Source organism: Brassica napus, chromosome C3 (genome assembly GCF_020379485.1).
Source record: "Brassica napus cultivar Da-Ae chromosome C3, Da-Ae, whole genome shotgun sequence".
NCBI lineage: Eukaryota > Viridiplantae > Streptophyta > Magnoliopsida > Brassicales > Brassicaceae > Brassica > Brassica napus.
Genome location: NC_063446.1, coordinates 65702392 through 65725516, shown reverse-complemented (window position 1 = coordinate 65725516; position 23125 = coordinate 65702392). Strand labels below are relative to the sequence as shown.

The window sequence follows — 23125 nt, the reverse complement described above, 5'->3', positions numbered from 1 at the left end:
TATATCCTAAGTGACTAAGGGCCTCACTGGTTTTCCCTCTATGACCTGTAAACGTAGTTTTTGCGGTTGCTAGCGGTTGACAGCGTTTTGAAACAATCATACAAATCGCTCCAAACCGCTCTAAACCTCTTAAAATCAAAAGCTGGTTCCAGCTAGCGTTTGCGTTTGCAGGCGGTTGCAGGTGGAAAAATAAATATAAAATTATTTTCAAAAATATTATAAAATTTTAAAATTAAAATTTTAAAATGGAAATATTATAAATAAAAATATATACATATTTTATATATTAATTAAAATTCACAAACAGTATCATAATTTGCTTCATAAAAACTTTAAACTAACTATTTATTAGAATTTTTAAACATTTCTATACACACATATATAAAGATATACACATATATAAAATGAAATAAAATATTTTTAATTTTTTTAATATAAATCTTCAAAACAAATTTTATTAAAATTATAACTTTCAACTAATTTGAATTTTTTATAAATAAACCTAATATTTTTATTAATCATATTATATTGATAATTATTATATTTTATAACAATAGTATGTTTTTATATTTTTTAAATGTTATAATATGTTGATATAAGTAATTTATTATTAAACCGCTGCAATATCTTATAATCAACCAGTCACAAATATTTCGCAAACGTAATAATTTTCAAACGTTGTACCAGTCATACAAAACGCTTAATAACGCTTGAAACCGTAACTATCTGCATCCGCAAACTCCCGCAACCGCAATCGCTGCGTTTAAACCAGTCGGGCCCTAAGTCAATTGATTCAGGATGCCATTGAACGTACTCTTTCAGGGCTTAGTCCAACTCAACCTTTGTGATAAAACTGTGTTAGCCAAATCCATCTAAGTGTCTCAGAATATTGTTCAGTGTTGTGCAGATTTTTCTTTCTCCAACAGGGCCATACAAAAAAATATATCCTCCTTTCCACATATATACCAGACCAGAAGACGCTCTTTGTTGAAACTCAAACGTATTTGAACTTTCTATACACTCTAATAGAAGCCTTCCTTGTACCATTTGTTTTCTCCAATATAGTCAAGACTGCATTTCTTTTATATACAAACAGCCTACATTGTACGGTCGTATAACCTAATATATTTTCACCGTGACTGATCCCAATTGCAGTTGTAAGTATTGTCCTCTGACATAACGAGTATCCAGATTTTTTTGATCCCAAGTACTTGTTAAATGCTTCTTCAAGCCCTTCTTTGACTACTTCAGCTTCTTCTGTCTACTGCTTAGTTGCTTTACACTGAACCACAGACTGTCAGATACGTGGTAAGTATCAGAAAAGAGCATGAAAACATGCAAATTTTGAGAATGCGCCACTCCTTTCGAATTCAGTTCTGCCTATGAACACAAAAAGTCAACAGATTTCTTAGAGAAGAGGCCATACCAGTAATTCGAAATGACTGAAACAACAAAAAAAAACGTAACCACCATATACCAACAGAATTTGTATATGTAGAGGGAAACATAACATGTAATTATCTGTATCTACTTCCATTATAGATTATTTAATGATAGCTTCATCTCCCCATCCATACTCTTTCATGGCTTACTCCAACTCATACACTGTTTATAAACCGGTCTAAGCCAAGTCCATATCAGTGTCTCAGAATATTTTCTTCTCAGTCTATAGGTTTCTCTGCTCCACCAAAGCGAACTTACCAGCTCTTGTCTTTGTCAGAGTATTGGAAGTCTTTGAACAAGTGCTCATCTCAATCCAGTCTGTATCTATAGTAATAACTTCCATGATTTTGTTAACTTCATCTTTTAGCCACCCTGGTTTTCAGTTCTTTGCAAGTAAGGGAGGTACACCACAAAGCAAGATGTCTAGAATAATCTCTGCACTCATCTCTGTAAACTTTCCCTGTAATTTTTTTTAAGTTTATAAAACAACACATTAAAGCGTATGAACACACAGTTATCAACTAACTAAACTGATAGTAAGATTAAGGGAAAAAAAAACACAAGGTCTACACAATTACTCACATTCCCAACTTGCAAAGCCTCTGTTTTGAAGATTACCACTATGAACTAAACTAATAAGACTCTCAAGTTATATATGGATCACACCTGAAAATAAACATTGGTTATAATCTTAAGAAATCTAAAACATAGCATTTACATATATCTTATAACCAGAAGAGTTGTATGTATAGCATTCTCAACTTCTCCAATGAAAACAGACAATCCAAAGTCGGTAGCTTTGAGCATAGCGTTCTCATCTTTACTAAAGAGCAAGAAGTTCTCAGGCTTGATCTACAATCCTATCGGACAATTCACTTCCACCACACATTTCCATTACAAGACGAATGGACTGTCTAGATGATGATGACCAGATGTTCATGAACATTATTTTTTATGAAGAATGTACTTAAGTTTGAATGAATATGAAAACCAAACGAAGCCCAAACGTTTTAAAAGAAAAGATTGGTATGAGTAGGAGGAGAAATATATAAAAAAGCTTCTAGAGAAGATTGAATGATCTCTTTGCTGTGAAATTTTCAAGTGTGAACTCATCAGTTCTGATGTGCAGACATTGGATTTTGATCACTGCTTCCTTGAAATTGCTTGTGCTCTTCCTTGCATTTTCCTTCTTAGAATAGTATAAGCCAAAAGGGAATGGTGGGACTTTATGCACCTTATTTTTCGTTGGTGACATATGTCAGAAGATGTTTTGCCAACGATGTCAACGATGTTTTGTAGCAGCCTAGCTATATGTCGGTGATTCCCAAGGGCATTATTGTAAACTTACTACCATATGTGTTTGCTTCTTTGTTCGCTTATCTTCCCACGAAATGAATGGAACAACAACAATGTTAAAATCACTAATTTTGTGGATGTAAAGGCAAAATGAAGTAGGATACAACAGAAGTAACTTATCTTTATTTTATTTTTGTCGTCTACAACTCACGCATCATTGTAGTCTGTGTGATGATTATGTTTGAAATTGATTTTAAGTATGTAAATGACACATGTTAGTGATGCGTAGAGAACGGAGATTCCAATTCAGCAACCGACAAAAACAAGAGCAAATGAACCCATGTCTGGACTTGGGAGGAAGAGTTTGTACAATCTTTTTGTTTAAACGCAAAGGCAGTTTTTTTTGTTTGGTCTCTTGTCATGTCACAAACTTAGTTTCCATTTTGGCTTCAATAGCCAGAAATCACACCCCTTGACGACATAAAACCTCATGGCCTTGTCATGTAGGTGCCAAAACAAATATAATAAAACGACAAACAATCAACGCTCTCTCACACATTCATGATTCTGACTTCTTATCATTACCTTGAAGAAGCTTCCTAATCTTTCAACGAGTGAGTGAGAGTAGAGATAACGTTTTATGGAGTCTTCCTAATCTTTCAACTGCCACAAATCTCCTAAAATTGGATCTTCGTGATTGTTCAAGTCTTATGGAGCTTCCTTTTTCTATTGGGAATTTGATTAATCTCGAGAATTTGAATATCACGGGATGTTCAAGTCTTGTCGAGCTCCCCTTTTCTATTGGAAATATTACTACTCTCAAAGAGTTGGAGTTAGATGGATGTTCAAGTCTTGTCGAACTCCCTTTTTCTATTGGAAATATGGCTAATCTGAAGAAGTTGGAGTTAAATGGATGTTCAAGCCTTGTCGAGCTCCCTTTTTCTATTGGAAATATGACTAATCTCGAGAAGTTGAACTTAGATAGATGCTCAAGCCTTGTGGAGCTCTCCTCTTCTATTGGTAATATGACTAATTAATCTTGAGAATTTGGATCTCGATGGATGCTCAAGCCTTGTGGAGCTCCCTTCCTCTATTGGGAATATGACTAATCTCAAGAGGTTGATTCTTGGCGAGTGCTCAAGCCTTGTGGAGCTCCCCTCTTCTATTGGAAATATGACTAATGTTGAGGATTTGTATCTCAGCGGAAGCTCAAGCTTTGTGGAGCTCACTTCTTCTATTGGGAATATGACTAATTTAGTATCTTTCCAACTTAGTTATTGCTCAAGCTTTATAAAGCTCCCTTCTTCTATTGGGAATCTTCATAATTTGAAGCAGTTGAATCTCAGAGGTTGCTCAAAGCTAAAGGCTCTTCCAGTGAACATCAACATGAAATCTCTTGATGAGCTTCATCTCGGGGACTGCTCGTCATTGAAAAGCTTTCCTGAGATTTCCACAAACATTAGAGTTCTAAAGCTCAAGAGAACTGCTATTGAAGAAATTCCTCAATCAATCAGGTCATGGTCTCGTCTTGAAAGGTTACATATGTCATACAGTGAAAACCTCGGGAAATCCCAGCATGCGTTTGACCTCATCACGGAGCTTCACTTGAGCGACACACGAATACAAGAAGTTTCTCCATGGGTCAAGGAAATGTCTCGTCTACATAAACTTGTAACGTAGGGAAGCACAAAGCTGGTTTCGCTCCCACAGCTTCCAGATTCATTACAAATCATAGCTGCAGAAAACTGTGAGTCCCTCGAGAGACTCGATTGCTCTTTTCACAGGACAAAGTTTAATGAGCTCAGCTTTGTTAACTGCTTCAAACTGAATCAAGAAGCAAGAGACCTTATCCTCAAGACATCGACAAAAAGATGGGCGATCTTTCCCGGAGAAACGGTGCCTGCATATTTCAGTTACAGAGCCACGGGGAGTTCAGTGTCAATGAAACTGAATGGATTCGATACACATTTTCCCACATCCTTGGGATTTAAAGCTTGCCTCTTGCTGGTTACTAAGCCTTCCTACGTTGAGCCTGCTTGGTACTTTGGTGCTTTGAACAAGTCGGATATATTTTATTGCATCAAGGACAAACTGAGTGGTGTCAAGGTTAACTCGGTATGTTGTTCTTTGTGGGGGAAACTGTCTCAACAATCAGAGCATCTGCTCGTATTCGAAATTGAAGAAACTGTGAGTTCCCCTGAATTAGTCTTTGAGTTCGGATTCCGCCGTAAAAATTGGGAGATTAAGGAATGCGGGCTACGTCCTCCAGAAAGCTTGGCTCTCTCATGTTAATTGAAGCTGAAGAAACATTTCGCATTGGGTTTGAGTACAATGTATCGGCTTTGAATAAGTGCTCATCTCGATCAGGTCTGTATCTAAACTAACAGCTTCCACAAGTTGTTTAACTTCAGCTTCAAAGAGTTTGAGTTCTTAATTAGTGTAAGTGATTGTTTTAAGACCTTTAATTTCCTCTTCTCAACACAGCATTATCAATAAAGGCTTATCCCGCTCTTCGCCGCCTCTGATCCAAGGATGTTCAAAGAAGAGCCACAATGATACTGTTAAAGGTTTCCAAGTAATTAACTAGTAAATTTATTACAATGTTTTTGGGTTTGTAAAGCTTTACCAAAGAGATTGTGCTGCAGAGATTCTTTTCTTGGGATCCTTACTGAGCGTTTTTCATAACAAGGTCATGGTTGGAAGGTCCAGCGATATCCCTGTAAGCTTCATATCAAGCATATGAACACCCGAGATTATTATCAACTAAGACTACCATAATTGAGAATCTGTTTTCTTTTTTTCAGTGGAGCAGGATATGTTTCTCTTATTGAGTATGCTCATTTAACTGGAAGACCTTTCTGACTTATTGAGTACATGTTTCCTGATGCTGTTGAGATCCAAGCTTTGGTTAGGGACAAGGTGTTTGTTCTCTTTCTCTCAAGATGGTCACCAAGAGTGTTGCCTATCCGAAAACTGAGTCCTCTGAGGCGTGCCTTAAAGGGTTTATTCCTGAGATTTCCATAAATATTTATAAATCTAAAGCTTAAAGGAGCTGCACTAGAAGAATTTCCATGATTTTAGCATCACTTTATCATCGATAGTTTCTTGCGGCACCATCTCATTCTAATGGAAGCTGAAAAAAACAATTCGCAGTTTGCGGTATCTGTGTAAACTACTTTCTGTAAAACATTTCCCTCGGTTTAGGACAGCAATACTTCTTCTTCCACTATAACTTCTAGAATAATGTTTTTGGATCAAGTTTAATTTTATGTTCCTCCTTTTCGATTTATCAATGAATGGAATGGAACAAGTTTTCCCTTTTGTGGCTGCGTGGTACCAGTATCACTTCATCATGGCACAGAATTCTTCATTGTTAATCTCAGCGTTGGCTCATAGGTTTTTTTTCATGCTATGTAGTGGGAAACATAACTTGTAATTATCTGTATCTACTTCCTCTATAGCTTCTTTGATGATAGCTTCATCTCCCATACCATACTATTTCATGGCTAACTCCAACTCATTCATTGTTGATAAACCTGTGTAAGCCAATTCCATCTCAGTGTCTCGGAATATTGTTTTAACTTCTCATTCTATAGTTTTCTCTGTTCCACCAAAGAGAACTTACCCGCTCTTGTCTTTGTCAAAGTATTGGAAGTCTTTGAACAAGTGCTCCTCTCAATCCAGTCTGTATCTATAGTAATAACTTCCATGAGTTGGTTAACTTCATCTTCAGAGAGTCTAGAACCGTGTTTAGCCACCCTGGTTTTCAGTTCTTTGTAATTAAGGGAGGTACACCACAAAGCAAGATGTATAGAATAATCTCTGCAATCCAAATATCTCTGTAAACTTATTGAAGCCCATAAGAAAGACCCATTGAATGATCCATTAAGAAGCTTTTTGTAACCATGTAACTACGGTTTATAGACCATTATAAATATGTCGTTAGATGTTCTTTGGTTGTAACTTTGGCTGCTATAATAGCAGCCTCTCCCTTTCCAATATATGAAATCAAATCCAACGTTTATCTCTTGGTGACAACTTAATCTCTTCCTCTCTTTAGTTTCTAGCATTTCAATAAAGCTTTCTTAAGCTATCTTTCATGTGTCAATAAAGCTTAGCAAAGCTATAATCTTTTATGTTTCTCAAACGTTATCAAAACTTTCCCTGCAATTTTGTTTTCAGTTTATAAAACAACACATAAAGCTTATGAATACACAGTTATCAACTAACTAAACTGATAGTAAGATTAGGAAAAAAGAAAACACAAGGTCTACACAAGTAATTACTCACATTGCCAACTTGCAAATCCTCTTTTTGAAGATTACCACTATGTACTGAACTAATAAGACTCTCAAGTTATATATGGATCACACCTGAAAGGCTGAAAATAAACATTGGTTATAATCTTAAGAAACTAAAACATAGCATTTACATATATCTTATAACTAGAAGAGTTGTATGTATAGCGTTCTCAGCTTCTCCAATGAAAACAGACAATCCAAAGTCAGTAGCTTTGAGCATAGCGTTCTCATCTTTACTAAAGAGCAAGAAGTTCTCAGGCTTGATCTACAATCCTATCGGACAATTCACTTCCACCACACATTTCCATTACAAGACGAATGGACTGTCTAGATGATGATGACCAGATGTTCATGAACATTATTTTTTATGAAGAATGTACTTAAGTTTGAATGAATATGAAAACCAAACGAAGCCCAAACGTTTTAAAAGAAAAGATTGGTATGAGTATGAGGATAAATATATAAAAAGCTTCTAGAGAAGATTGAATGATCTCTTTGCTGCGAAATTTTCAAGTGTGAACTCATCAGTTCTGATGTGCAGACATTGGATTTTGATCACTGCTTCCTTGAAATTGCTTGTGCTCTTCCTTGCATTTTCCTTCTTAGAATAGTATAAGCCAAAACGGAATGGTGGGACTCTACATTAAACTTTATGCACCTTATTTTTCGTCGGTGACATATTTTTCCACAAAAGTCTTTGTAAGTCGGCCGAGTCAACGTTTCAAGACATATACACAATTACACATACAAAATTTTCACAAGTCTCTTTGGTTCATTATTGCTTTACATAAACTAATCTAGAAATATTCTTGGTCCCTCTCTCCACCACACAGTTTGCTTCTTCCTTTTTTATCATTTCCTTTACCATTTTGTTGTATGCTTCTTCATGTTTTCTAAAAAAGTTCAGATTCCATCGAGAAAACCAAGAAACTGATTTTCTTTTTTATCAACTTCAGTAAAAAAAAAAAGATTTTGAAAATGAGATTTCAATCGTTTTTGAAAGAAATTAAGAAACAGAGAAAGATGGTAGAAAAGAGAAAGAAGAGGAAAGGACATGAGCTTTCGAATCCAGCGAGAAAGAAGATCCGAGTGCAGAACCAGAGCCAAATTCAAGTTCCATCATCACCTCCACCTTCTCTGTCTCCTTCTTCACCTCCGTGTCCTTCATCACTTCCATCTTCTTTGTCTCCCTCATCACATCCGTCCTCTTTGTCTCTTTCATCTGCTCCATCTTCTTCGTCTCATAACTGGACACACGATGTTTTTCCAAGCTTCCGCGGGGAAGATGTCCGCATAGGGTTTCTAAGCCACATTCAAAAGGAGTTTAGAAGAAAAGGAATCACACCATTCATCGACAATGAGATCAGGAGAGGAGAATCCATCGGTCCAGAACTCATAAGGGCCATTAGAGGATCTAAAATCGCCATCATCTTGCTCTCGAGGAACTATGCTTCTTCAAAGTGGTGCCTTGACGAGTTGGTGGAGATTATGAAGTGCAAAGAAGAGTTAGGCCAAACCGTGATCCCTGTTTTCTATAAAGTAGATCCGGCTGATGTAAAGAAGCTCAGAGGATATTTTGGGAAAGTTTTCGAAAAAACTTGCGAGGGTAAAAGTAAGGAGGATACTGAAAAATGGAGACATGCTTTGGAGAAGGTGGCGACAATTGCTGGTTACGATTCAAGCACCTGGTTTGTCCTTTTCTATTTCTTTTTATTTCTAATCTTTCAAACTCATACAAATCTAACACATTGAAAAAGCACTCAGAAATTCCAAATGATCACAGTTTTTTCTTCTTAATTTTTACTTGCTCTTTATATGCATCAATATATAATATCAATGTTAATCTCAAAATATAACAAAAAGGTGTTAGTTCCAAAAATTCAAAAACTTGTGAAAACTTTTTTTTTAACGAATGTTAAATTTTATTCATCAAAAAATCAAAAAATAACCTTTTTACATCAAGTGATACTTTATCTAAATAGACTTCTACTCCTATCTCCAAACCCTTCTTTACAGCAACCTATGCTTCAAAACTACTAAAACCTAGCCATTAGCCAGAATCCTATTTACGTCATTGTGCCAAACCAGTACTGCAGCATACTTTCCAACCCCCTTACTCCTTTGGACTGCACCAAACTGAGCTTGTTCCTGATAGCTTTATCTATCAGCTTTGCCAAGACCAGTAATGGGAGAGGCTGTTCACCATGACGCCTCTTGTTGCGTTCTGTCCAGATCATGTACAAGGCAGTTTGAAAAGCATAGCGAAGAGCAAACCTCTTCTTCTTCTCCATAGACTGGTTTGTGATCTGCCTGATAATGTCACCCCAACTAGTAGAGTAAGTGTTGAGCAGTATCCCTTTGGTGATAGTTCCCCAAATACGTGAGGAGAAGCTGCACTCAAAGAAAATGTGCTTCTTTGTTTCAGTAGCATTTTTGCAAAGTACATAGGCCGTGTCCACCCCTTGACTCCAGTTCGAAACTCGATCCATGGTGGAAAGCCTATCCCGCAGCGCTAACCAAGCCATGAAAGCAAATTTGGGATTTGCCTGAGAGAACCAGATACCCCTGCTCCAAGTGCATTGAGTCCCTGGTGGTCTTGTTAGCTGCCAAGTCGCATGAGTGGAGAATTTGTGCTTGAATCCCATGTTCCCTCTCCACAGATCGACGTCCTTCACATCTGCTCTCTGCTTTGCTTTGATTATTTCCAATTCTTTCTCAATATCATTCAACAAAACTCTTGTATGTCGTTTTCTCCTTCTGTTATTGCAGAGAACTTCCTCCACTGTGGCTTCTCGCCTGATACCCAGATCCATAACCCCTCTGTCTCCGAGAAGATCCGACATCACTCCCAGCTCAGTCCACTTGTCATACCAAAAAGAAGTATGTCTCCCATTCCCCACTACTTTCATATAGAATGTCTTAGCAACAGACCGCATCTTAAGCATTTTCCTGAAAATCCAAGAGCCAATCTGTGAACTTTCCTTAACTTCCCAGAAGCTTTTAATTTTGAGAAGGTTCGTTTGAACCCATTTTCCCCACAGCGAGCCACCAACTAGCATCCTCCAAATAAGCTTCAACCCATAGACGAAATTAACTTGTTTTAAAGATCTAATCCTCAGTCCTCCCTCGTTTTTTGGTATACTGACCTCCACCCATGCCACCTTTGCACCCGAGGTCTTTAGTGTCGGGCCTGACCAGAGGAAAGCTGAACAGAGTTGCTCAATTTCCCTTATGCATTGACTTGGTAGGTGAAAAACCGCTGACCAGAAGTTAATTATACTCACTAGCACAGACTGGATCAGCTGCAGTCTCCCTGCATAGGAAAGAAATCTGCTTGTCCAAGTACATATACGACCTCTGATCTTTTCTAGGAGAGGCAAGTAGCTTGCGTTAGCAGGGGAAGCCCCAAATATCTGACTGGAAGTTCTCCCACTGCGAAGGGAAAGTTCGTCAAAATCCTGCATCTTTCAACCACTGATACTCCTGCTATGAAGAATTGTCGATTTCTCTAAACTGATAGAGAGTCCTGACCACAATTCAAATTCATCAAACACTGTAAGAGCCCCCTCTACCGAACATTTTGTACCTTCAACAAACACAATCAAGTCATCCGCAAAACACAGATGAGTAAGCTGTAGGGACTGACATCGAGGATGAGGACTGAATTTTCCCTCTCTCATTGCTTTGTCCATTTTCAGGGACATGACATTCATACAGAGAACAAACAGATAGGGGGAGAGGGAGCAGCCTTGTCTCAGACCCCTACTGCTTTGGAAATAACCCGCCAGTTCGCCTTGTACTTGAACCGAGGAGGGGGTGGTGATACAAAGTTTTATCCAATGTATGAACCTCTCCGGAAATCCCATAGCCAGTAACCCGTTGATAATAAATTGCCACTGGACCGAATCAAACGCCTTAGAGATGTCTATTTTCATAGCACACCGGGGGGAAACAGATTCTTTGTGGTAGTCCTTGACCAATTATGAAGCTAGCAAGACATTTTCCATCAGCAGTCTTCCTTTTACGAAAGCGGATTGGTTCTCAGCTATGATCCTTGGTAAGAGTAACTTCAGACGATTTGCAAGAATCTTCGATACAACCTTGTACAGCACATTGCAACACGCAATAGGTCTGTAGTCTCTCATCTCCATTGCATCATTCTTCTTGGGTACCAAAGCCAGAATTGTTGAGTTTACTCCTTTTGGTAGAAACCCCAGACGGAAGACAGATTGGACCGCGATGGTGAAGTCATGAGATATCACCGGCCATGTTGTTTTGTAGAATTCCGCAGGAAATCCATCCGGTCCTGGGGATTTATTTGACGGCATAGAGAATAACACCTTCCTTATATCCTCTGCCGAGACCTCAGCTTCCAACAAACTACAGTCAACAGAGGTACACTGAAACTCAATTAGCTCCCTCAGCTCCTCCACCGAAGCAGCTTGGAACCGGCTTGGAACTTTATTTAGAACATCTGAGAAGAAGCTCTCTGCCTCAACCTTAATCTCCTGGTGATTGTTTACTATCCTTCCATCCTGACATTTAACCTCCCTCAAGGTGTTCTGAGCTTGTCTTGTCTTGATCGAATTGTGGAAAGTCTTGTTGTTTTGGTCTCCCACATTTAACCAATGGAGCTTCGATTTCTGCTTTAGAAAGTCCTCTTCTAACTCTGCCACATGGAGCCACTTCTCATAAGCAGTAGCTTCCTCATTCATCGCCACCGTATTTGGGTTGGCAAGTGTGTTTTGCTGCTTCTCACAAAGGGTGTTATACGCTTTAGAAGCGCGTTTAGATAGATTCCTCAGCTTTTCTCTACCAAGTTCCCTGATCATTGGCTTTTGATTTTTAAGCTTCTTAGAAAACCGGTACATAGCTGAAGTAGAATGGAAGAGCACGTCCGTCGACTCCCAGTACTCCTTCACCATAGGTAGAAAGCTTGGCAACCTTCCTAAAGCATTTACATATTTAAACGGTCGTCTGATCTTCTCCACACCCTGAAGGATGTGAATCTGACACCGCATGTGGTCAGAGCAGCCGCCAGGTGCAAACGCTGAATATGCATTCGCAAGCTTAACCATTGCCACATCGTTTATAAGGACCCTATCAAGCTTCTTACAGATCAATCCTTCTTCTCTTTTATTACATCAGGTGAATAAAGGCCCCTGATACCCCATATCTGAGAGACGACAGTGGAGAGCCATCCTCTGAAAATCCCTCATACCATTCGGAGCTCGAAGCAGACTATCACCCCCCGAGTGCTCTCCCATTTCAAGTATCTCGTTGAAATCTCCCATAATCAACCACGCTTTGTTTTGAAATAGAGGAGAGTCATGATGGTGACATAGATCTTCCCACAGCTGCTTCCTGCCTTCCACCTCATTACTAGCATAGACAAATGTAGAGAAAAACTCTTCCTCATTTTCCAAAGAGACAGAGACAGTGATCAGCTGATCAGTCTTGTACACTGGAGTAAACCGAACAGTGTCTCTCCACAGCAACCAAATTCTACCTCCCTGACTGTGCTCGTAGTTGGTCATCGAAGACCAATCCTTAAACACCGAACCCAAAATCCTTCCTGCCTTTCCCTCCTTTACTCTTGTTTCCAAAATACAACCAAACTTCATATCCTTATTGCTGAGCCACTCTTTCATCACGGAATGTTTCAATGGTTTGTTGAATCCGCACACATTCCAAAAGAAGCTCGACATATTAATGACGGAGGGAAGACCTGGTGCTCATAGTCACCGAAGTTGCATTCTGTGACTTAGCTTTCTTCCTTCTGGACCCCCTTGTTGTACTTGGTTCACTTTGTTCATCTACCTCTTGAACCATACTTGACTGCTCCTCAACTACCTTAGCAATAGTGATACCCTCATCGACTGCCTCGCTTCCAACATCCGTACTCTCCTTGGATAAGTGAGCCTCTTCATTAACACACTGGTGGCTTTCATGTGGTATTTCCCCGTCCTCTCGTTCTTCTTCAACACTCAAGACTGCGAATTTTGAAGCTGAAATGTGAAGAACCTCTGTCTGATCCTTGCCGGAGACCTTCCCATTTTCGCAGGTGAGACTAACGCCCAGCTACTTGTCTCATCTGAAGTAACAACTACCTTCTCCCCCGCTGGGTTCTCTTCTTTTTGTGTACCAGCTTCCAAACTCTTCTCAACTATCCCCACTTTACTTATCTGAGCAAATTCATCTTTCGAACTCTCCAGCTGCTTAGTTGAAACTAGATCACCTTCAACCACCTTTTCTAAGTCAGTGCTCAACCCTTTCCCACTGACTCTCCTTCTCTTTCATCTTACAGACCTCCTCCATGTGTCCCCACTTGTCGCATAACTTGCATCTGTCAGGGAGCCAGGGAAACTGAAAGTCCACCTCAAACTCTTTCCCGTTCTTTGTAAAGTTGATGAATTTGGGGAGGGCCTTAGAGACATCAACCTTAGCAAAGACTTTTTCTTCTTCAAAGTTAGAGCAAGCTAACGTCTCTGGATGTAACTTTACCGGGAAGCCCACTGCACTCGTAATGAACCCGAGACCTTCCCAGGAGAACATATGAAGCGGAACCCTACGGAGATGAACCCACATTGGAATGGACTCCTCTTCCTGCTTTTCTTCCTCCGCCCTCGGAGTCCACTTTGTCACCACCATTGGTACACCTGCGATACTCCACATACCTTTCCTCAGGATCTTCTCCCTAGCTTTTGGATTTGGAACCCTGAACCTCATAGTTGTCGCATTTACTTCGTACACTTCCACCTTCGCAGCAACCTCACCATACTTCCAAATCTTGTTTAAAACCATATGGACCTTAGCAATGTGGGGGGAGATGTCCAGAAACTTTCCGACGACAAAGTCCTCCCACAAAGGAGTTTGATTCGCTAGAGCCTCCTCCGGAATCACCACCGAATGAAGACCATCCCTGTTAGTGATCTCAACATTGAACTTCTTCAACACCTTTTTATCTTGGGCAGCAAACACCCAACTCAGCCCAAGCTTCGGAATGGTAGGTAGATCTGACTTCCCCACCGTAGAACCCTCGTCGCGAACCTCCGTAACCATCCTATCCCTCGTCGGAGAGACAGGAGAACCCGGTGGCGCAGCCGAATCCATCCTCAAAACCCTAGCTCCAAATCGCCTCAGAATCGCTCACTAGAGAGAAAACTCAAAACGGTGTGTTTCGGTGTGTGGGTTAATTTGTGAAAACTTATACCATTCTCTAAATTTTGAACATATTTGGTTATTTAATGAAGAGATATTGGGAGCGTGAATTCAAATAGAGTTGCTTAATTTTTAATTTAAGAGTTTTGTGTATTTAACATCATCCAAAAATTTGTGTATAAAAACATGCAATGTGACATTCTTGAGAATTGCACACAGCATATTTCCAGCCAAACAACTCTTATTTGGAAACCGTTTGAGCCGATGTATTATCTTTCCTCTGATTAGGGATAATGAAGCGGCCATGATTGAGGAAATAGCCACTGATGTTTCAAACAAGCTGATTAGTTCTGTTCCATCAAGTGATTTCAACAGCTTAGTTGGGATGAGAGCTCACATGGAAAATATGGATCTGCTCTTACGCTTGGATTCCAATGAGGTGAGGATGATAGGGATTTGGGGTCCGTCTGGAATTGGTAAGAGCACCATCGCCAGATCTCTATTTAGCCAACACTCTCCTGACTTTCAACTTAGCGTCTTCATGGAGAATATCAAAAGAGAGTATCCAAGACCTTGTTTTGATAGATACAGCGCACAACTGCAATTACAAAATAAGTTCTTGTCTCTAATACTCAATCAGAATGATGTCACTATCCATCATTTAGGAGTTGCACAAGACCGGCTAAAAAATAAGAAAGTGTTAGCTGTTCTCGATGACGTGGATCACTCAGCGCAACTAGATGCCTTGGCGAAAGAAACTTGCTGGTTTGGCAGTGGAAGTCGGATTATTGTTACAACGCAAGATAAAAGAATTTTGAATGCACATCAGATCAACCATATTTACAAGGTTGATTTTCCTCGTGATGATGAGGCACTTGAAATCTTCTGCATGAACGCTTTTGGTCAAAAATCTCCGTACGATGGTTTTGGGGACCTTGCTTGCAAAGTTACAGACCTTGCTGGTAAACTCCCTTTGTTTCTTCACATAGCCTGCTTTTTCAACGGTGAACAGATTGGCAAAGTAGAAGAGTTTCTTGCAGAGAAATTTGTTGCTGTTAAAAGTCGTCTTCGTGTTTTAGCTGAGAAATCTCTCATATCCGTAGACTCAGAAGGATATATAAGGATGCATGATTTGCTAGCACGTTTGGGTAGGGAAATTGTTCGTAAACAATCCCCTAACGAACCTGGGCAGCGTCAGTTTTTGGTTGATGATGGAGATATACGCCAAGTACTACGTGATGATACACTAGTAAGTGTTCACATTGGTCGTTCTCAGCATTTCTCCCTAGAAAATGTTAAAACAAATCATGTTTGCTTATGTATCTTTGGGGTTTTTTTTTCAGGGTAGTCGAAGTGTTATAGGAATAAACTTTTTGTTGGAGAAGGAGTTGAAGATAAGCGACCAAGCCTTTGAAAGAATGTCCAATCTCCAATTCTTAAGACTTGATAGTCATTATGTTGAGCATATTATACTCGTACGAACAAATAGTCAATACATATTAGAAAGTGTGAACTGTCTACCTCGAGAAGTTAGATTACTGCATTGGAGAACATTCCCGATGACATGTCTGCCTTCTAATTTTAATCCGGAGCTCCTAATGGAAATAAAAATGAGTTGTAGCAACCTTGAGAAATTGTGGGAAGGAAATAAAGTAAGTACAAATATGTATATATTTCTAAATAATATGCTTTAACTGAGGATCGTCTTTTTCTTAATGATGCATTTTGTTTATCTGTACAGACGATTAGAAATCTCAAGTGGATGGATTTGTCTCATTCCATAAATCTAAAGGAGCTTCCTAATCTTTCAACTGCCACAAATCTCCGAGAACTGGATCTCGAGAATTGCTCAAGTCTTGTGGAGCTTCCTTCTTCTATTGGGAATTTGACTAATCTCAAGAAATTGAATCTCATGCTGTGCTCAAGCCTTATGGAACTCCCTTCTTCTATTGGTAACATGACTAATCTTGAGAATTTGGATCTCTCTGGATGCTTAAACCTTGTGGGACTCCCTTTTTCAATTGGAAATATGACTAATCTCAAAAAGTTGTTTCTCTCGGTGGCGCTCCCCTATTCTATGACGGCTAAGTATTTGTACGGATGCTCAAGCCTTGTGGAGCTTCCCTCTTCTATTGGTAATATGACTAATCTTGAGAATTTGGATCTCAAAGGATGCTCAAGCCTTGTGGAGCTCCCTTATTCTATTCTATTGGGAATATGACTAATCTTGAGAATTTGGATCTCAAAGGATGTTCAAGCCTTGTGGAGCTCCCCTCTTCTATTGGGAATCTTCATAATTTGAAGAAGTTGAATCTCAGAAATTGCTCAACGTTAATGGCCCTTCCAGTGAACATCAACATGAAATCTCTTGATTTTCTTGAACATCAACGTTAATGGCCCTTCCTTGTGGAGCTTTCCTGAGATTTCCACAAACATTAGGTTTCTAGGAATCATAGGAACTGCTATTGAAGAAATTCCAACATCAATCAGGTCATGGTCTCGTCTTGATACCTTAGACATGTCATACAGTGAAAACCTAAGGAAATCGCATCATGCTTTTGACCTCATCACGAATCTTCACTTGAGCGACACAGGAATTCAAGAAATTTCTCCATTGGTAAAAGAAATGTCTCGTCTACAAACACTTGTAATCAACGGATGCACAAAGCTGGTTTCGCTCCCACAGCTTCCAGATTCATTAAAATTCATGCATGTAGAAAACTGTGAGTCCCTCGAGAGACTAGATTGCTCTTTTTACAGGACAAAGCTGAGTGATCTTCGCTTTGTTAACTGCCTCAAACTGAATCGAGAAGCAGTAGACCTTATTCTCAAGACATCGATAGAAAGATGGGCGATCTTTCCCGGAGAAACGGTGCCTGCATATTATTTCAGTTACAGAGCCACGGGGAGTTCAGTGTCAATGAAACTGAATGGATTCGATACACATTTTCCTACATCCTTGAGATTCAAAGCTTGCCTCTTGCTGGTTACTAACCCTGACGACGTTGGGCCTGCGGATTGGTACAGGTCGGATATATCTTATTGCATCAATGGCAAACTGAGGGATGTCGGTGTTTTCCCAGCATATACTCATATATGGTTCCCACTCTGTCCACGTTCTGAGCATCTGGTCGTAATCGAATTTGAAGAAACTGTGACTTCCCCCGAATTAGTCTTTGAGTTCAGGTTCAAAAAAGAAAACTGGGAGATTAAAGAATGCGGACTACGTCCTCTAGAAAGCTTAGCTCTCTCATGTTGATGGAAGCTGAAGAAACATTTCGCATTTTGCGGTATGTGTGTAAGATTATCATTGTGTTATGTTTGGTTTGCGTAAAATGTAACGGCAACTATATTTATGTACGCATGTGCATAAAATATAGTAATGCATTCCATTGTTTATCTTAAATATCAAGGAAACAATTTTTATCAGCAACCTTTGTTTCCTACTCGTTGAGTGAAATCTATCTCAACTGATTGAAGATGCCACTTAAAGCATTCTTTCATGGTTGACTCCAACTCATCTCTGTTGTCTCATAATATTGTTCTAGTTAACTTCTCAGTCTATATTTTATCTGTTCCACCAGAGAGAACTTCTCGCTTGTGCTGCAGAGATTCTTTTCTTGGAATCCTTACTGAGCATTTTTCCTAACATTCTCAGATATAGAGGGCCATGGTTGGCATGTTCAGCTATATCCCTGTTTTACATTCCCTGCAATCTTGTTTACAGTTTATTATAAAAACAACACATCAAGTTTATGAACACACGATTATCAACTAACTAAAGTTGGCATAAAGTTATAATCAGATTAGGAAAGCAACACACAAGTACTCGCATCCCCAGAGTTCACAGCTGCGTTGAAGAGGCTACTATTCGTGAGTTTTACTCACCTAAATGCAGTCTCTGCAATTCACTAAAACTACACGTAGAGGATGAGAAACGGTGTCTAGAGATAAAACAAGTTATTTCTCTTTCTCCTTGCATAACACACAAATACAGAGCCGGTTGATTGGTAGACTAAAGCATCTCATCTCTTTGTTTGAATGAACTGCAGCTTCTTCGCTATGACATCTATCATGTTCATTGCTTTGCTTTGTTGGACCAAAATGGATAGGCACCAGCTAAAACAGCAGTTTCAAGTAGCTAGCTGTGCTTATGTCATCGCATGTATTTCCCATTTCTCAAAATGAAGTGACCATTGTTGATTTCACAGTTGATGTAAACAAGTAATCAACAAAAGTTTGTGGATTATTTGTTTATGGCGCACCAAAAATCATTACTTTACTAATGATGTGGAAGATTGCAGCGATAAATAACAATGAATGATAAAATACAATTGACAAGTGATTTATCTTTTCTTTATGTGGTTTTGTTTCACTTTGATTTATCATAGACTCCTTATTTGTTAAGAACTAGAGTTTTGTTGCAAAAATCACACGGTGGATTTCATAGCCAATAACAATGAATAATTACGTTTACATGAATTTCAAGCTAAATATTAAAAATGCAAAAATCATTAACTTAGGAAAAAAACTAAGATTATGAGCCTAGATAAGAGGTCATGGGAGAAAAAACCACAAGATTAGTGTAATAGCAAACTTATTTCAAGAAGAGTTAGGCCAAACCGTAATCCCCGTTTTCTATAAAGTAGATCCATCTCATGTAAAGAAGCTGAGAGGATATTCTGGGAAAGTTTTCGAAAAAACTTGCCAGGGTAAAAGTAAGGAGGATACTGAAAAATGGAGACAGGCTTTGGAGAAGGTGGCGACAATTGCTGGTTACGATTCAAGCACCTGGTTTGTCCTCTTCTATTTCTTTTTATTTCTAATCTTTCAAACTCATACAAATCTAACACATTGAAAAAAACACTCAAAAATTCCAAATGATCACAGTTTTTTCCTCTTAATTTTTACTTGCTCTTTATATGCATCAATATATAATATCAATGTTAATCTCAAAATATAACAAAAAGGTGTTAGTTCCAAAAATTCAAAAACTTGTGAAAACTTATACTGCCTCTGTTTTTTAGAGTTATTCTTGGGTTCACCCCCTATGGTGAACCTTTAGGTTCACCAACCAATAGAAAATTGACATTTTAAATCTAGTATCTTTTAATTAAGGAAACCAAATAACTTGGCAAATTATATTATCTTTTCAAAATAAAATTTAAAAATAAATAAAAATAATATATAAAAAACGAATTAAAAAAAAATAATGTTGTCAACAGAACACTAAACCCTAAACTCTAATACTAAACCCTAAACTCAAATCCTAAACCCTAAATCCTTGGGTAAACCCTAAATCTTTGGGTAAACCCCTAAACCCTTGGAAAAATACTAAACATGTTGTCAACAAAACACTAAACCCTAAACTCTAATCCTAAACCCTAAACCCTAAACCCTTGGGAAAACCTTAAACCCTTGGGTAAACCCTAAACCCTTAGGTAAACCCTAAACCCTTGGAAAAACACTAAACATTTGGATAAATTCTAAATTATAAATCTTAAACACTAAACTCTAAATCTTAAAAATAATTTTTTTTTTTAAATAATCTTTTTTTAGAACTATTGTTATTTTTATTTATTTAATTTTTTATTTTTTTATTTTAAAAACATAATATAATTTGGCAAGTTATTTTGTTTCCTTAATTAAAAGATACTAGATCTAAAATGACAATTTTCTATTGGTTGGTGAACCTAAAGGTTCACCTAGGGGGTGAACCCAAGAAAAAGTCTGTTTTTTATATCTGACGCTTTAGGATCGTGCACATGGATTAAAAAATATTTAATTTTGTAAACAAAAACATCATTAATTGTTTACCTAACCATAATTTAATCAATAATAAAATAGAAACTATAATATCATTGGTTATCTAGCATTAGTTAGTAATAAATTTTACATAGAAAATTGAAAAAGTCAAATAATTTGGAACAAAAAATTCCTCTAAAACGTCAAATATAAAAAAAACGGAGGGAGTACCATTCCCTAAATTTTGAACATGTTTGGTTATTTAATGAAGAGATATTGGGAGCGTGAATTCAAATAGAGTTGCTTAATTTTTAATTTAAGAGTTTTGTGTATTTAACATCATCCAAAAATTTGTGTATAAAAACATGCAATGTGACATTCTTGAGAATTGCACACAGCATATTTCCAGCCAAATTCTTATTTGGAAACCGTTTGAGCCGATGTATTATTATTCCTCTGTTTAGGGATAATGAAGCGGCCATGATTGAGGAAATAGCCACAGATGTTTCAAACAAGCTGATTAGTTCTGTTCCATCAAGTGATTTTAACAGCTTAGTTGGGATGAGAGCTCACATGGAAAATATGGATCTGCTCTTACGCTTGGATTCCAATGAGGTGAGGATGATAGGGATTTGGGGTCCGTCTGGAATTGGTAAGAGCACCATCGCCAGATCTCTATTTAGCCAACACTCTCCTGACTTTCAACTTAGCGTCTTCATGGAGAATATCAAAAGAGAGTATCCAAGACCTTGCGCACAACTGCAATTACAAAATAAGTTCTTGTCTCTAATACTCAATCAGAAGGATGTCACTATCCATCATTTAGGAGTTGCACAAGACCGACTAAAAGATAAGAAAGTGTTAGTTGTTCTCGACGACGTGGACCAATCTGCGCAACTAGATGCCTTGGCGAAAGAACTTTGGTGGTTTGGTCCGGGAAGTCGGGTTATCGTCACAACGCAAGATAAGAGAATTTTAAAAGCCCATCCGATTAACCTTATTTACGAGGTTGGTTTTCCACATGATGATGAAGCTCTTGAAATCTTCTGCATAAATGCTTTTGGTCAAAAATCCCCATATGATGGTTTTGGGGACCTTGCTCTGGAAGTTACAAAGCTTGTTGGTAAACTCCCATTGGGTCTAAGTGTTGTGGGATCTTATTTCAAGGGATTGTCAAAAGAGGAGTGGGAACATGAGTTACCAAGGTTAAGAACTAGACTTGATGGAGACATTGAAAGTATTTTAAAGCTCAGCTATGATACGTTATGCAATGACGATCAAGCTTTATTTCTTCACATAGCCTGCTTTTTCAACGGCCGACATATTACAATAGTGGAGGAGTGTCTTGCAGAGAATTTTTCTGGTATAAAAGGTCGTCTTCGTGTTTTAGCTGAGAGATCTCTCATATCCGTCGACTCGGGAGTTATAAAGATGCATGATTTGCTAGCACTTTTGGGTAGGGAAATTGTTCGTAAACAAGCCCCTTACGAGCCTGGGCAACGTCAGTTTTTGGTTGATGATGAAGATATATGCAAAGTACTAAGTGATGGTACAGTAGTAAGTTTTCATATTGGTCGTTCACTGCATTTATCCCTAGAATATGTGACAACAAATCATGTTGCTTATTTATCTTTGGTTTCTTTTTCAGGGTAGTCGAAGTGTTATAGGCATAACTATTGAGTTGGGAAAGGAGTTGAAGGTAAGTGACAGAGCCTTTGAAAGAATGTCCAATGTTCAATTCTTAAATCGTTCTTGTGATTTTAGTTACCACGGTCCATACGTACTAGACCACAGTCCATACGTACTAGAAAGTCTGATCTGCCTACCTCGAGAACTTAAATTACTGGATTGGACCAAATTTCCAATGACATGTCTGCCTTCTAGTTTTAATCCGGAGTTCCTGGTGGGAATAAACATGAGTTTTAGCAAGCTTGAGAAATTGTGGGAAGGAAATAAAGTAAGTACAAATATTTCTCTCTCTAAAAATTTGTATACTTCCGTTTTGATCGAACCTATAAGTTATCTTCTTGTACAATGTGTTTTAGCTGAAAAGAAATTAAATGATCCTTTTGTATAAGAATTATTATTATTATTTTATTTTATTTTATTTTGAGAAAGCGCTATTGTATTAGAATTATTGGTAGTGATTTTTTTTTTTTTTGCATGAAATATGTATCAACGTTTGTTTTAATGATGTCTTTGTTTTCTGTACAGACGATTAGAAATCTCAAGTGGTTGAAATTGACTGAAGCGAAAAATCTGAAGGAGCTTCCTGATCTTTCAACTGCCATTAATCTTCGACGTTTGGATCTGTGGTGCTGCTCAAGCCTTGTGGAGCTCCCTTCTTTTATTGGGAATATGACTAGTCTCAAGGAATTATGTCTCATAGGATGCTCAAGCCTTGTGGAGCTTCCTTCTTCTATTGGAAATATGACTCATTTTGAACAGTTGAACCTCAACAAATGTTCAAGCCTTGTGGAGCTCCCCTCTTCTATTGGGAATCTGACTAATCTCCAGGACTTGTATCTCAACGGATGCTCAAGTCTAGAGAAGCTCCCCTCTTCTATTGGGAATCTTCATTGTTTGCAAAGATTGCAAATGAAAGGTTGCTCAAAGCTAAAGGCCCTTCCGATCATCACCAACTTGGAATCTCTTTTGGAGCTAGATCTCAGTAACTGCTCGTCGTTGAAAAGCTTTCCTGAGATTTGCACAAACATTGTAGATCTAAAGATTAATGGAACTGCTATAGAAGAAATTCCTCCATCATTCAGGTAATGGTCTCGTCTTGATATGTTTATTTATGTCATACTGTGAAAACCTCTGGAAATGGCAGCATGTTTTTGACCTCATCAAGAATATCCTCACATCAATTTTCCTACATCACTGAGATTTAAAGCTTGCGTTTTGCTGGTTGGTAAGACTGACGTTGAGATTGGTGTTTGGTACAGGACGAGGATAAAAGAATGCAGACTAAGTACTTCAGAAAGCGATTGGGAAAGCGAAGAATACGGTTCAGAAGAAAGTGACGAATGCGGTTCTCCAGAAAGCGATGCTCCCTCCTCGTGTTAATGGACGCTAAAAAAACAAATCTCATTTTCGTTAACAATTTTCTTTTCTTCCAAAAACCTTAATTTCAAGTTGATGTCCATTTTTTCGGTATTTGTCTAAAATTATCATTG

General features: G+C 38.3%; 1 protein-coding gene and 2 pseudogenes across 1 annotated transcript; all 3 read left to right on the top strand.

Moving 5' to 3' along the window:
- The first annotated feature begins 3620 nt into the window (after window positions 1-3620).
- LOC125583273 lies at window positions 3621-6057 on the top strand (annotated as a pseudogene).
- A 1688-nt stretch (window positions 6058-7745) lies between these two features.
- LOC125575432 lies at window positions 7746-17630 on the top strand (annotated as a pseudogene).
- Window positions 17631-20426: 2796 nt separating this feature from the next.
- On the top strand, window positions 20427-23015 carry LOC125575553 (disease resistance protein TAO1-like). Its single transcript, XM_048749907.1, has 4 exons — window positions 20427-21503; window positions 21595-21645; window positions 22161-22717; window positions 22895-23015. Exons 1-4 carry the CDS (start codon window positions 20427-20429, stop codon window positions 23013-23015), a joined length of 1806 nt encoding a protein of 601 aa, XP_048605864.1.
- Window positions 23016-23125: the final 110 nt, after the last annotated feature.